Source organism: Felis catus, chromosome B2, assembly GCF_018350175.1.
Source record: "Felis catus isolate Fca126 chromosome B2, F.catus_Fca126_mat1.0, whole genome shotgun sequence".
NCBI lineage: Eukaryota > Metazoa > Chordata > Mammalia > Carnivora > Felidae > Felis > Felis catus.
In genome coordinates this window covers 83,503,376-83,520,021 of record NC_058372.1, presented here as the reverse complement: position 1 = coordinate 83,520,021, position 16,646 = coordinate 83,503,376, and the positions used below count along the sequence as shown (strand labels likewise).

General features: G+C 35.8%; 1 protein-coding gene across 5 annotated transcripts in view; it reads left to right on the top strand.

Annotated features, from left to right (window-relative positions):
- Positions 1 to 16,646, top strand: part of EPHA7 (EPH receptor A7) — a 171,927-nt gene that overhangs the window by 123,757 nt on the left and 31,524 nt on the right. For all 5 annotated transcript variants that reach the window (XM_045057857.1, XM_045057856.1, XM_045057855.1 and 2 more), the window contains exon 6: positions 16,087 to 16,211. In XM_045057857.1, coding sequence (XP_044913792.1) covers positions 16,087 to 16,211 — 125 coding nt within the window. The remainder of the gene's footprint in view (positions 1 to 16,086; positions 16,212 to 16,646) is intronic.

Below are 16,646 nucleotides of genomic sequence, written 5' to 3'. Positions count from 1 at the left end.
CCTGGTGAGACAACTAAGAGTGGAGCTATTGGGTCATGTGGTAACTTTATATTTAACTCGTTAAAAATTGCCAAACTGCTTTTCCAAAGTAGCTATTCCATTTTACATTTCTACCAACAATGTATAAGAGTTCATTTTTCCACATCCTTGTCAACACTTGATATCACCTGTCTTTTTGATTATAGCCATTCTGACAGGTGTCAAGTGTTATCATAATGTGGCTTTAATTTGTATTTCCTTAATGACTAATGAAAATGAACATCCTTTTATGCCACCTTGAGGAAATTTGGCTTTTTGCTGAGGAGAAGGGGCTTGCAAAGGACAAAAAAAAGGATTAGCCACACAGAAAGCCAGGAGAGTGTGTCATGGAAGCTAAGGAGAAAAGGAGAGAAAGATTAACAATGTTACCGAGAATCCAAGAAAGATGAGGACTGCGAACAGTACCTTCATGTGTCTAGGTGAGGGCATTGGTGGCTGTATCAATAACTCACTGGATAGAATGATGTGGACTGAAACCAGACTGGGGAAGGTTGGAGCATGAGTGGAAGTTGAGGAAATGGATTAAAAGAATCTAGACAACTTTGTTTTGACATATTTGTCAAATATTTGACATACTGTTCCCTTTGACAAAGGGAAGAAGAGAGATTCCTCACCAGGTGGAAAAGAATATAGGCTTGACATATAATTTTATTTTCATGGGAGAAAGTTGAGTTATGTAAAATCTGTTAGGAAAAATCTAATAGAGAGGAAGACACTGGTTATATAAAAAAGAATGTGTGCGGTGCTCAGTTGGTTAAGCATCTGACTCTTGATTTCAGCTCAGGTCATGATCTCATGGTTTGTGAGTTCAAGCCCCATGTCAGGCTCTGCCCCGCTCTCATCCCCTCTCTTTCTCTCAAAAATAAATAAATGAACCTAAAAAGAGAAAGAATAGGTAATTTGTAGTATAATGAATTTATCCATTTATTTAGCACATACGAGATGCCTAAAATATGCATAGTGGAATATTTCTTGTTAGAACTGTGAATCAATTTGAGACCCTCTTTTTCACATAGGAATTTCTTGAGTATAAAATGATTAAATGAAATAATGTCATTGAAAAGTGTTCTTATAAAAAGTTCTGTATTTATGTTGGTTGACATATTGCTCATGCTGTCTAGTAAATGTCTTCTCTAACCAAAATATGTTTAAATCACTTGCTCTAACCTTTTCAGGCCTGCTGTTGCTCTGCTCGTGTCCTACAGCTTTCTGGGCCTACAGGGAAAAGCCTTATCTGAAATAACTCCCCGATATAGCCAAACAAGGAAAACGTTTTTTCCCACCTTACTCTTGAAAGTGACAGAAAAGGACTTAGTGGTGCCATTAATATCTCTTCAAGTCCTAACTTACATAAAAGTACTTTTGTTCATGATCTAGTGCCTTCATTTAGGAATCTGAATCACTTCCCTTGGTCCTTACTCTTCTATATTCAGAAAAGAAATTGAGCAGGTTGGGGATGGGGTGGGAATCAAGTTAAGTGAATGGTCGCCGTCTCCACTGCTGTTGGGAAGATGAGGGTGGCAGACGGTGCTCGTTTCCTCTTTAATAACAAGTTCTTTCTTCTTTTTTTATTATCATTTTTTAGGACAGCGGTACACCCCGCTTAAAATTTAAAACTCCATTTCCAGTGTAGGGAATGAGATGAATGAGATGTAAACAGAAGATTGCTAGAGCTTGCTGTAAGAGTTGGCTTTCCTTATTTAGATCGTGAGCATTCCACATTGCCTTTTTATTGCATGCCAGCAACGTGGATGTGAGGGCTGTAGTAGCAGCAACAGCAGCATCTTGCAACCACGAGGGAAAGGCCGGGGGCATCATCTGTAAATCCTGGAGCCGATGAACAAAGTATAGCAACTGCCCATCTGCAGAGTACTTTTTTTTTCTTTTCTTTTTTCTTTTCTTGTTCTTTATTTTTATTTATTTATTTTTTTTGCATGAGGAAAGCAAAAACAAAAACCTTAAGCCACTGTTGATTTGTTTTTTGTTTTTTTTTTTTTTCCTACTTGCAGCCAAACAGACTCCAACTCAGGCGGACACAAACTTTTTCTGAAAAGTACTAGACAATAAGTATTTCACACATTACAGGCCATATTTTCTCTGTTGCAATTCCTCACCTCTGATATTTAGCACAATAGCAGCCATAGACCATCTGTAATCAGATGCAGCTATGTTCTATTTAAACTTTATTTATGGGGCGCCTGGGTGGCGCAGTCGGTTAAGCGTCCGACTTCAGCCAGGTCACGATCTCGCAGTCCGTGAGTTCGAGCCCCGCGTCAGGCTCTGGGCTGATGGCTCAGAGCCTGGAGCCTGTTTCCGATTCTGTGTCTCCCTCTCTCTCTGCCCCTCCCCCGTTCATGCTCTGTCTCTCTCTGTCCCAAAAATAAATAAACGTTGAAAAAAAAAATTTAAACTTTATTCATGAAAACAGTTGACTAGCCAGATTTGGCCCATGACCATTGACCCCTACTCTAACTGATAAAAGGTAAAATGTTATCCTAATTGTATTTATGTTCTAGTTAGTTACTGACATGGTTATTTCTAGGTGGCTGGATACTATGGAATAAGGTAAAAACTTCATATATGGCAAGAGGAGGGGAGAAGCAGAAGGCAAGCAAAAGCTGATCAGTTTCCGTTTCTGGCTAGGAGACAACAGAATTTTAGGAGTATTTGGGAAGATCTTAAATTTTTCATTGAGCACCATATTCAGTAGTAATTACAAACACATTGTACGCATTGTGTTGGTTTTTCTGTTTTGCCTAGTTGCTAGTATTAAAACAGGATTATTTAACTCCTTCTCTGTACCCATGTACAATATTTTGGGTCAATTACATGTTTGTGTGCTAACCTGGCAATCACAGTGCTATTTGTGATATTGTTTCTATGAGAAATGAAGCCCAAATTACAAACAACTAAACCTCAAATTAACTTTTGGAACCAAATATTCATGAATTGATAACTCTCCCTGCATATAACTATTCATTATAAGCTAGATTTTCCCAGTGCATAAAAGTGACTCCTTGGGTATTAATTGGCCACTATAGTAAACTGCATTAATTTTCTCTTGGAACTAAAATATTATTTGGTGAATTAATGCCACATTGCACCATTGGCATCATACAGGTTTAGGGAATTCAATGTAGTTTTCATTTGTGTCTAACTTCCTAGGCAGTAGCTTATACGTTGTGAAGCAGCAACTTTAAAATACAAGCTGCAATGTTAGCTGAAATTATTTAGCAGATTGTATTAAACTAAGTGCTTAGTTTGTAGTAAGATCTTGATTGAAGTAAACTAACAACTGATGACTGATATTGAGAACTTATTATTAAGCAATACGAATTTGTTAAGTTTATGCACTGTGAAAGAAAATATATTCAGAATACCTGGAGCAGATATATTTTCTCCACAGTGAGGTACATTTTACACTTAAACATTTTAAATGAATAGTTTAGTGAGATACTTCAGGTCTTATTTTTCTTCTCCACTTCTTTATCCCATTCTTCCTTCCTTCCCCTTCCCTTCTTTCTTTTCCCCCCTTCTGGAATAGTTCAATTTATAATAGAATGGGATTAAAATCAAAATTAATTGTGAGGAACACTACCGGAATGATGATTTGGGGAAAAAAAGTAAAAAATAAAATGGACAAAACTACAAATGGGGAACACTTTTTGGAAAAAATAATTTTAGATAACATTTTAGAAAGTAGGATGGTTTGAATACATGAGAGCTTAGGCCTGGAGAAAAATAGAGTCAAAACCAATTCATATCAGAGTAGAAGATGCAAAGAGGAGGGGGCTCCTGGGTGGTTCAGTCGGTTAAGCATCCAACTTCAGCTCAGGTCATGATCTCACGGCTCATGGGTTTGAGCCTCATGTCGGGCTCTGTGCTGACAGCTCAGAGCCTGGAGCCTGCTTTGGATTCTGTATCTCCTCTCTCTGTTCCACCCCTGCTCATGCTCTCTCTCTCAAAAATAAATAATGATTTTTAAAAAATTCTTTTAAAAAGACACAAAGAGGAGAGAGAATAAAAAAAAGTTGTAAAGTAGGAAAGCATGAAGTTGATAGCAGTCAGAATATAATGGACTTGGCTATTCTCTTCAATCATTATCGAGAACTTTGAGATAGAATAAAAGAATGGTGCTCTATGAAATTATCAACCTTATGTTTGCTGCACTGGGTTTTGCGTTGTATGACTTTAAGCATATGTATATATCATTCTATAAATGGATATACCCTCAATTATATATCGTATAATGAAGTGGCTTTCAAAAAAATTTCAATTTATTAATACTGATCCACAGAAGCATATTGTATATCTTTACTTTGGTACATTCATACACGAACACTCACATGTGAAACATTTTATGAAACTATATCATCACATACAAAGAACACTCAATTTTTATTCTCTTTCATTAATTTTAAGAAACTTTGGTAGCAATACATTATATTGATTTTACAATGATGAAAAATGGCAGTATACCGGAAAAAGATTTGGAAGCTCTAAATGCAGTGAGGTCTCACAGTAAGCACACAGTGGCAGTCAGTAATGCAAGTTTTATTCTAATGGAAAATAGGGTTTATTTTGAATGTGTATAACTAACACACTGCTATCAGGCAAAACTGATGTCACTTCTTTCTTTAATATGCTTCTTATCGACAGTGTTCCTCTTAGTAAACAACCAACATGTTTAAATACATGCTCTACTGCTCCTGAAGAGTAAACCAAGTGTGGACTTCCAGAATATTGTTATAATATACTGAATAATTTAAATATTGTGTAGATATTTAGGAGAGGAACTAATGAGCTTGCTTTGCACATAATCGTATATGTGAATTTATATAAATATTAGTATATTTTATTATATAATTTAAGAACAGTCACATGATGTCATGATATTATGCAATAGTATATAAACTAAACTTATTTATCTAAACAAGAGATTATACTCATACACATATTGTAAGAAAATATAGTTACAGTAATCAAACATAAATATCAAACAAAATAATTTAGACAGTCTTTATTTAAAATAAATTAATAGAAATAGTATTCATGTTGTAAAGAAGTTAGATAGCTATGAAAATTATAATTAAACATATTTATAACATAAGCATTTGGACTAAGTTAACATTTCAAAAATTGTCAACTGGTATTACAGTATTGTTCTGATTGAAATACAACACAATTCTCTATTTATAATAAAACATATTCCAATACCAAAGAAAATATACACAACTGAAATGTTGCTTTGATGACATGTATGGGAGGTTTTTGTCATTAGCCAATGTGTGTATATAAATATGTAAATATAGGTATTCTATAAGTATTCTATTTAAAGGTTCATTTTCATTCTTAAAAAGATCTAGTTGTGGGCCATAGTCACATTGTTGGCCTTGTAAATAAGCTAGTCTTTTGCTATGGATTCATGAAAAATTAGTGATAGAACCAGATTACCTGATAGACCATGTATGATGATGGCTTTAAAAAATATCATTCAAAATATTTGTTTTTTTACCACCCAAAATAGAGACATTGCTTCATCTGTATTTTGCTCTCAATTCAATATATATTATGATATTTTGAAAAAGAAATGTATTGTTGGTCCCCTTCCCATTTGGGTAGTTTTTTTTTTCAGTTTTTACAGTAGTATGTTCCTTCTAAATGGCTTAAATTAATGTCTTTCTGTCTAGCTGGTACATATAAAATAATATAAATTATAGAAATTGGTCATTTCTAAATTATAGAAATTGAATAAAAACTCTCAATATAATATATATCAGCATTTATTATGGAGAGCACTGGAATTTCACCTTGAAATGGCAATTTATGTTCTCCCCAAAGCTGCAAAGAAATTGTTCTCAAACTCAGCTGTATGTTAGCTTCATCTGAGAAGCATTTGAAACGTACTGATGCCTGACTCCGACGTTATTCTTAAGTGAGTCCCAGGAATCAGTAAATCTAATACAGACAAAAAATTATAGGATAATAATAAATAATATATTGTTTTGAGATCTTACCATGTACCAGGAATGGTTTTCAGTATTTAATATGTATTTATATATAAAATTTCTAGAACAATTCTATTTATAAAGTATCCAATCTGATTATAGCTATTTTATTTTATTTTTTAATGTTTATTTATTTTAGAGAGAGAGAGAGAGAGAGACAGAGAGACAGAGAGACAGAGAGACAGAGAATCTGAAGTGGGCTCTGTGCTGACAGCAGCAAGCCCGATGCGGGGCTCGAACTCACAAACTGTGAGATCATAGCCTGAGCCGTAGTCAGATGCTCAACAGACTGAGCCACCCAGGTGCCCCAAGATTATAGTTATTTTAAAGTTGAGAAAGCTGAGGCACAGGGAAGTTCAGTTCCTTGCTCAAGGTTGCACAGTTTTCAAATAAACAATGAAACTCATGAGCAAATCCAGTAGACGAGTTCACTGGGACTGTGCCCTTCACTCCTACACTGCCACTTCTCTAAATTTCCTGCCTTCAAGGAGCATCAGAGTACCAGAGGAGACATTTAAAAAACTATGAAGTAACTAAATGTTATATCATGTAGTACTGTCAACAAGGGAACTGGTATTTTAGGGAAAAAAGTAATAATTCTGTATTAGCTGAAACAGAGGAAGAATGATTCAGTAAGTTGTCACTTACTGGTGGAGGCCATTAGAGAGAAGTTATGGGCTCAGTCTTGAACCTGTCTCTGTTGTTATTTAGTAGATATAAAGTTCTCTCTTGCAGATTATAGACTTGATGACAATATTCCTGATAATTAGTTTAAATATGTAGTTATACCAGTCAAACACTGAATTAGAACTGATTTTTTTTAAGCAGTGATAGTTTTTGTATGGTTTGCTCTTTACTGCCTCCCAAGAACTTACTAGCACATGCTTCGTATCTTATGTAGGCTATTGTGCTTACTTGTGTATTCAGAATGTGCATATTCACATTTTAACTCATTTTCTACATTAAAATCTCCTTGAAAGTGAGAACTTGAGCCTCATAATCTTTGCAATCTGAACAATTCTTTGTTTATACTCTATTCAGTCATGAAAATTTTTATGTTGAATTTATAAATGAATGAAACTCTCATCAGAAATCAATGACAATGTTGTTAGAGTGATCTTACCTTCTGGACATTTTAGTATAACAGTGAAGGGTACTTAAGACTAATCCTAGAATACTTTTAAAAGACATTGCTACTCAGAATGCTAATATATGATAAGTAGCTTGTCCCAGAAAGAAAACCATCAAGGAGACTGCAAAGAAAAAGAAATGCTTCTTTCATCAAGAAAGTTTTGCTCAGAAAAAAGATGTCAGCTGAGCAACAACAACAAAAAAGTCCTTGCTGTCGTAGTTGTACATCTGACACAAACTCCTCCGCTCCTCATAGGCCACTGACTTGTGGCTGCACTTGGCCTTGCAATAGCCAGTCTGCACTTCGCGTGTCACTATCTTAAATATTTAAGTTATAATAAATTTGTTTAGTACTCATTTCCTTTTATGAAGCAATGACTCCAAATGAGTTTTTTTTTTTAATTTTTTTTTCAACGTTTATTTATTTTTTGGGACAGAGAGAGACAGAGCATGAACGGGGGAGGGGCAGAGAGAGAGGGAGACACAGAATCAGAAACAGACTCCAGGCTCCGAGCCATCAGCCCAGAGCCTGACGCGGGGCTCGAACTCCCGGACCGCGAGATCGTGACCTGGCTGAAGTCGGACGCCTAACCGACTGCGCCACCCAGGCGCCCCTCCAAATGAGTTTTAACAATGAAGACATTTAGCCTACTCAGCCCATGTAACCTCACCTACCTGTTTTCACCTGCAGGCACTAGTCTGCTCTGAAATATTTTATTCTCCTCAGAGGATTCATATTAAATACTGGCTTACCAGCAGTTTCATTGCAGCATAATTTATAAGAGAAACAGATGGGAAAGGCCCATGCTTATTGACAAGGGTCTGGTCAGATACATCCTAGTACATCTGTATAATGGAACACGACACAGTTGAAAGAGCTGTGCAGAGCTGCATGTGTTCAATAATACAATTTTTAAAATGAAGTATAAATGAAAACATCAAGGTTTTGAACTGTGCCATTAGAATGCCATTCATGTAAAAAATGCATATACTTGTACATACCTAGGCTGCTTCTGGAAGGGTGTCAAAGACTGCCAAGCATGGTTGCTTTAGGGGAGGGTAACTGTGTCATGGGATCAGATTGGGAGGGAGTCTTTCTTTTTGCTATACACTATTATACTTTTTGAATTTTGTAGGATATACATGAATTCGCTCTTTTTTACAAAAATAGTAATTAAACAAACCTCTACTCAGTTTGATCACTTCTGGTATCTGCAGGTTCTAGGACTATTGCCTGTGGAGCAGGTCCCTAAGGGCCTCTTCATCATTATGTCACATCGTGGAATCTTAGCAAATTTAAATGAATGAATGCTCAGCTTTCCTCCTTCTAGCATCTACTCACTCCCACCTGGAATGATTGTTCTGTAGTTGAAAACAGATGAGAATTACAACTTAAAAGCATGAGATTCAGTCTAAAATCTGCCGCTTCCTGATTGCATTCTACTTAATTTCTGAAACCCAGCTTCTTCACGAATAAAATAGAACCTACCTAGTTCACAGAGTTTTGGTAGGGAAGAAAGAAGGTTATACACATATATTATTATATAAGGAAGATTATTTATGTGACCACTGCAAACTGTAAGGATTTGTAGAAATGCCACAATGCCCTGCAGATAGAAAATGGCAAACAAATATGTGTTGAATAGAACTGAACTACAGGCGGTCCCCATTTACAGTGGTTTGACTTACAATGTTTTGACTTCCCTTTTTTTTTTAACTTTACAGAGGTACAAAAGTGAGACATACTTACTAGAAACTGTACTCCAATTTTTGAATTTTGATCTTTTCCTCTCTTGTGATACTGGTCAGCGGCCCCCCGCTGAAGCTCCCATTCAGTCATGCGACCACAAGGGTGAACAACTGCTATGCTTACAACCATTCTGTTTTTCACTTTCAGTATAGTGTTAACTAAATTATTTGAGATACTCAGTAGTTGATTATAGGCTAGGCTTTGTGTTAGATGATTTTGCTCAAGTGTAGGCTAATACAAGTGTTCTGAGCACATTTAAGGTAGGCTGAGCTAAGCTATGATGTTTGGTAGGTTACGTGTATTTAGTGCATTTTCAACTTACAATATTTTCAAGTTAGATGGATAAAATGTCTGACTCAATATCAAGGACTCTTTAACCTTTCTGAATTGTTATCTTAGGTCATCATTTACTTACTCCTTTGTAGGTGTGACTGGTCTGAATGATACAGGTAGTTCTGGGAAGCTGCCTAATGTATACCTACCGTTTATATAATATTTTATTTTATTTATATGAAGAATTACAATTCCACTGTAATTATATGAAAATTCAAATGCACCAGGAATTACAAATTAACCCTTCATCAGTTAACATTTTAGAGGTTTGCAGGAGTCCCAATATGTGTTTAGGACCAATAGCCACAGTAGCTTTCTACACAGCCGTTTCCCTTAAAGCATTTTACATAGAGATTTTGCCAAGAAGTGCTAATTCCCATGGTAATTAATTAAACATGCAAACAATTGGTTGTTAATCATCTGATGATAACAGAGAAAAAATTTTATTCTCAGCAAGATTTTTTGTCAGATCATTTTTACAAAGATGCTGTGACTCTTGCTTTAAAAAACAAGGCCATTCTCAGTTGTTCAAATAGTGGAGTAGTGACTTTTGTTGTTCCTGTTATGCATTTTATCATCCTACTGAAAATGTATTGACTTGACTTACAGATCTACTTGACTTGGATACCAATCCAGATGCTTTCTTTTCCTGTGCTGTCAATTCAACATCAAATTCACTTATTCGCAGAACTTTTAGATCTTATTTTTAGCTCTTAGTCAAGTTGTCTTTTTTTTTTTTAATTTTTTTTTCAACGTTTTTTATTTATTTTTGGGACAGAGCGAGACAGAGCATGAAAGGGGGAGGGGCAGAGAGAGAGAGAGACACAGAATCGGAAACAGGCTCCAGGCTCTGAGCCATCAGCCCAGAGCCTGATGCGGGGCTCGAACTCCCGGACCGCGAGATCGTGACCTGGCTGAAGTCGGACGCTTAACCGACTGCGCCACCCAGGAGCCCCTCAAGTTGTCTTTTTAATAATTGTTTTGAAATATGTTTAGAAATCCATTCTATGATGTATCTTATTTGTGATATTGTATATTTTACATTTCAAATAAAACATCACCATCCTAATTGGTGTGTTGAATAAGATAGCAATGCAATTTATGTAATTTAATTTTGAAAAAGATTAACTTATTTTTTTCAACTACTTACAGACTTTATGTTTGTTTTAGTCATAGATCATGCTTCTATCCAACCAAAAGTAATTTGACAGACATCTATTGCAAATGGATTGTTTGTAATTGCTGCAGACTCAATTGCCCCTAGTCCCTGTGCTTTTTCTTTCACATAAAATTTTATATTTACTGCTCACAATATTATTAGTGACTCTATTTTTTTCTGAGCCAGGAAGAAATTGAAGTTTAGTGAAATCACATGTTAGAATTTTTTATGTATTCTAACTTACCCTAAAAGTGGAATTGATACGTTACATGATACTCCACAGAATCATATATACTTGTGGCCTAGTGTTTGTTATTGAAATAAATTTCTCTATATTTTTATATGTTTGTCCTGCAGTGTAAAAATGAAACATCTGTGAGGAAGAGTGAAAAAGCTAAAAGTTGTGTTATAAAATACTAAGCTCCTAATAATACACATATTTGTTATTTCAAGGGATTGTTAAAAATGAATTTCATACTGGATAGCAACAAAGCATTAAGTAAAGACTATTATTCTATTGTTAGATATGCATTTGACTGTGTTCTAAAAATATCTTCATTTTCACTTTTTGTATTTACCTAATGGAAATCTAACAAAAGTCAGTAGATTTAACAACTTGAGATGAATGGTAAAAGGTCATTTCATGCTTATTGACCCATCCTACCTCATTGTATTGTTTAGAAATACAAATATTATTTTTTCACCCACCCTTCTTAAAGTTTTTCTTTTTCTTTTTTTAATGTTTATTTATTTCTGAGAGAGAGATTGAGAGCGTGAGTGGGAGAGGGGCAGAGAAAGAGGGAGACACAGAATCTGAAGCAGACTCCAGACTGAACTGTCAGCACAGAGCCCGATACAGGGATCGAACCCACAAACTGCAGGATCATGACCTGAGCCGACGTCGGATACTCAACCGACTGAGACACCCAGGCGCCCCAATTTCACCCACCATTCTTTATTGAAATTCATTGAGAACATTTAACTATAGTAAAAATAATTTTTAGTACAAATAAATTACTTTTTAAATTCAAAATCAAATTCACTAGCTTCATTGAAGTTCTACCCCACACACACACACACACACACACACACACACACACACACACGCACACACACGTTTCTTCCAAATGTATATTGGAGATTTTTTTTTTCTGTAAGACATTGCATTTTGAGTCCTAATTAAGATAAAAGTTCCTTGACTCTATGCTATTTCAACATAAAGTCTGATAGATCACATTATTAAACTATCCTACCACTAACCTTTATTCATAGACTTCATTAAAATTCCAGTAAGTCTATTTATATATTTTTAATATGTGTATTAGTTTTCTATGGCTACTATAAAAACTACCACAAAAAACCTTAAAGCAACACCCATTCATTATTTTCTAGTTCTGTGGGTCAGAAGTCTAGGTGCAATGGGGCTCAGCTGGGTTCTCGATTGCCAGCTTCCCTGGCTGAAATCAGGTCATTAGCTGGGCTGTACTCTTATCTGGAGTTCCGGGGAAGATCCACTTCCAAGTTCATCCATGTTGTTATCAGAATTCAGAGCTTTTGAACTGGTGGAATTGTGGCCTCCATTTCCCTTCCTATGTGAACCAGGGTCAGTCTTTGATCCATAAGTCTGCCTCCATATTTTCTCATATTTCTCCTGTGGCTCCTCCAGCAATGGGAAGTTGATTTTCTTTCATGTTTCAAATCTCTCTGACTCCTCCTTCTGCGGCATCTCTCTGACCCTGGCTGGAGAAATTCCTCTGCTCCTAAGGGCTGATGTGATTAGATTAGGCCCCCTGGCAACGATCCAGAATAATATCTTTATCGTGAGGTCTGTAACCTTAATTACATCTGCAGTGTCCCTTTTGCCATGTAATTGCATATTCACATGTTCCAGAAATTAGAATATGGACATCTTTAGAGTGCCATTTGCCTATTATACAATGTTTTTAAATTGTCTTTTCCCCCCTTTCATGCTGGAAAATTTTTCCATGCATATAGGTAAATTTAATATTTTAGTGGGAAAAAATGGAGCCCTTATGAATATTTTCCCCTTGTAATTTAACTATGTTTGTTGTACTTGAATTTTAATTAGACATTGATTAAGATCAAAAATCATACACAAGGGCATGAAGCTCAAAATCTGTAAAATGTTGATTGGTTCAGGTCTGTACATAAACCTACCATGCTTACTGATTATGTTTAAATTCAAAGCCTTTGGGCACCTGGGTGGCTCAGTCGGCTGGACGTCCAACTTCGGCTCAGGTCATGATCTCACAGTTTGTGATTTCAAGCCCCGCGTCGGGCTCTATGCTGACAGCTCAGAGCCTGGAGCCTGCTTCAGATTTGGTGTCTCCCTCTCTCTCTGCCCCTCTCTCATTCACTCTGTGTCTCTGTCTCTCTCTCTCTCTCTTCCTCAGAAATAAATAAACATTAAAAAATAAATAAATAAATAATAAATTCAAAGCCTTACACTAATAACTGCAGCCCACAGATTTTGCCTTTTGGCCTGTTATTAGACTTTTGATTTCCTTTTGCATCAACTTTATCAACTTTGTTCTTCTGTTGCTGAGATTTTCCATTTGAACCTCAGAAAGCATTTTCTGAATTTCCTAAGATTGTCTTTCACTGTCAATTGTACAGACTCCATATGTGTCCCCCGTAAGTCCTGAGACTTTTTAGGGGCAAAGAAAAGTTTCTTCAGTTGAAATTAATTTTTATATTTTAGAATTGCTAGAAACTTAGGTGAGATATGAATCTGTTAATCATTTGTTAGAAACCCTATTAAAAATTCATATGTAGAAGCTCCCTTCTTTGTAGTATTTGTTTGCCCACATTTTCCAATTTAATAAATTTACTATTGTTGGTTACTATTTATTAGCTTCTCATCAATTCCAATTACAATATATTTTGTTTCACTTTGCTAATTACAAAAATATAATTTAAATGTCATCACACCTAATTGGGTCTTAAGTATGTATATAATTTAGTTGCATACATTTCTTTCCAAAATGAACTTCAGACTGCAGTTAATTGGATATTTTGGTGTAAGAGTGAGTGTATTAGTGAAATTGTTACAATGTGATTAATTTAGATCAAACATAGTAATCCTAGTAATCATTGTGTCTTAAGATTAAAGAGCCTGATGTCATTTCAATTTTACTTTTACATATAACTTTGTCTGAAAATAGTGATCGTGTTAGAATCTGACTAGCTTAGAGATGGTTTTGTTTATGAACTGTAGATCTTTATGCCTAAAATATTGAAACTCAAGGGAAAATATTATCAATTCTCCTGTACCAAAATGTTGTACTTGAAGGACGTAAGACAGACAAAGATATTTCCTATCATGCAATTTATCTATTCTCAAGGGCCATGTGCTAATACTTCTAGCTCTGACCCTCTTAAATGTGTGACTCGATATAGTATCGGCAAGGGACACATTTTTAAAAAGGAAATGTACAGAAAATCAGGAGTATAGTCATTCACAGATGACTCCATGCACAAAAGAGGGAAAATACATTGTAGTACAGTTGCTTTTAATGCTGTGATAAAAATACTATATATTACAAATGTATTTTTGACATCTCCCCCCCATCCTCAGTTACCATAAATTTATTGGTAAAAATTCTTTTCCAGGATGAAATAATGAATATAATTTTAATGTGTAACCTGCAGAAATCAAATCTCATTCTATACTTAGATATTGCTGTGACATGTCAGAAACTAAATGAGGCACATCTATATCCCCCACGTCTCCTCCATTCCTTGAGGAATTCGGTGTCTCTTCGCCTTACTATTTAGGATACAAACTAAGCAAAATGTGCTACAGTTTGCTTGACATTGAAAATCACATTCAGCTGTCTGTGTTGTTTGAAAAGGACCTACATGGCATCTCCTAGCTCTGTACCTGTTTTCCAGTACATGTATTTCCAAGTGGCACACGTCATATCCTAAACCCTGATCAGAGGCTGGCAGCCTTACTGACTAATTCCGTGTTACTGACTATTGTAGTATTCTTACCTGTGCTCCATTCTATTTTTTACTAAAGTTTACATACAGATTTTTCGGAATGATCTTAAGTAAATTAGGTTATTGGAAATTTTTTGCTAAGTAGTTTTGCACCTCAAAATTCATTGGGGTTTGTGTTTCCCCGGGCTATAGCTTGCGGAAGCAGCCTCTCGAACATCCCAGGCGGCTGAAAATATGCTAAGCATGTTCTGGATGGATAGACAAATCACTGTAGAAACAAATTCTTCTTTACTGCATATATTCAGGTTTTAAAAGTCATGGCAAAAATAAGAGTTCTTATTAGAACTTTGTTTCATTGGAAACATATCAGAAACGCATTTAGTCTGTAAACACAGTCTGTTGAGTACTTCAGCTGCATCGCCCTAAAGGGAGAGTTGTTCCACTTAATCTGCCCTAGTTATGCTTCTGTTAGTAATCTGAGAGGAAATGGGAATCATGCATCATCCATGTGCTTCCCTCAAAATCGCCAAGCCGGAAAGAAGTGAAAAATGTGTTTCCTAGACATTGATACAAGAAAATATTAAGAAGTAGAAGAAACAAAATGAAGTCAAAGGGATAAACATCAGAAGCCTGCTTAAACAGCCCCGGCCCCGTATAATTGCTTTTCTGTCAGCAAGATTATTAACAATTTTAGACATCTGAAAATTAAATTAACAGCCTGAAAATATTTTACAGAATGAGATAGAGCATGATACATGGAACATAATGACCCCACTGAAATTCAGCCAAGCCAGTGCAGCTACTCATTTAGACAGAGGAGACAACTAGTTAATCATCACCGAGCAAATTAGACAGAGCAAATTAGTTTGCTACATTCCACAGTGTTAGCTACCAAAAAGAGTATATGCCACTAATTAGAATGAAAGGGCTCTAAGCATATTATTATCTATATAGAAAGAGAGAGCAAAACCATGGTTTGAATTACTTCTATCAAAGCTTGAAACCTAGGTTACGTACGTAGAAATTACATGTGCAAGCGTCTGCGTGTGTGTATGTTCACCCACGTATTGAAGTGGCGGCAGCTTTAGCGTCCTCCTGCATCTTGACCTAATGAAGTGTAAAAAATTTTTCCCAAGGTTAATTGGAATTCTTTGGGAATACACACACACACATGCACAAACACACACACACACACACACACACACACACACACACACACACAGTTAAAACATAAAAACATTTCTAAAAGCTGCTGTCCCTTTAATTGAACACTGAAGTAGCCATTTGTATTCCACAATATTAAAGTACTTTTTTCTTTTAAAAAGTGTATTGCCATTGCATGTGAAGTAAATATTTGGACTTAGTTTATCACTGGAGATTAATCTGAAATCATATTTTGTAGCCTTAATTAGCATTCATTTGCTTAATTGTCATTCTCAGCCCCATCATTTCCATTTTTCACTAACTTGAACAATGCTATCTTCTGCTGTTTGCACTTTAATTTAAATTTCTATTAAGGTTTATGAACAGTAATAAGGTCCTATTTGAATATTCATTAGCTTCTGAATTGTGAGCTATGAAAAGGTGCTTTCTTTTACCTTAATGAAACTGGCACAGCATGGGACTGATCGGTTGTGACATTTGATTTGAGGCATCCAGTGAATTTTCTCATTGTTTATTGACATGTCTTGTCCAAACAGCTCCCTCGCAAGTGAGCGGAGTGATGAAGGAAAGGGTGCTGCAGCGGAGTGTGGAACTTTCCTGGCAAGAGCCCGAGCATCCCAATGGAGTCATCACAGAATATGAAATCAAGTATTACGAGAAAGTAAGTGCTAAGAGCAACTGAAATGTGCAGCCAATGTGTCTCGTGTCGTCCTACTGCAGTGTAGACTAAACTTGGTCATTATGCCAACTGTTTGGAGCTATTTGGAAATGCGGAGTGAATTTTAGCCATTTTTAATGACCATCTTCCTGCATCTAGGGTTCATCATTATAATGACGATTTCTGTGTATTAAGTACCTGTGTTACACAAAGGAAAATATTCCACTGGCAGTATATTTGTTCAATTTTTGATACATAATTAGATGCAGGATGTTTTAGTACCACAGAAACCACACAGCCCAATGCATTTTTTTTTTCAAAAAACAGTTCTTTTAGGATCTCTAGGCCCTTAATGATTTCTTATGTCTATGGATTTCTTAAGTACATGGTTTCAGTGATAATGATGGTGGCCTCAAGTAATTTAGTAATTTGAAAACA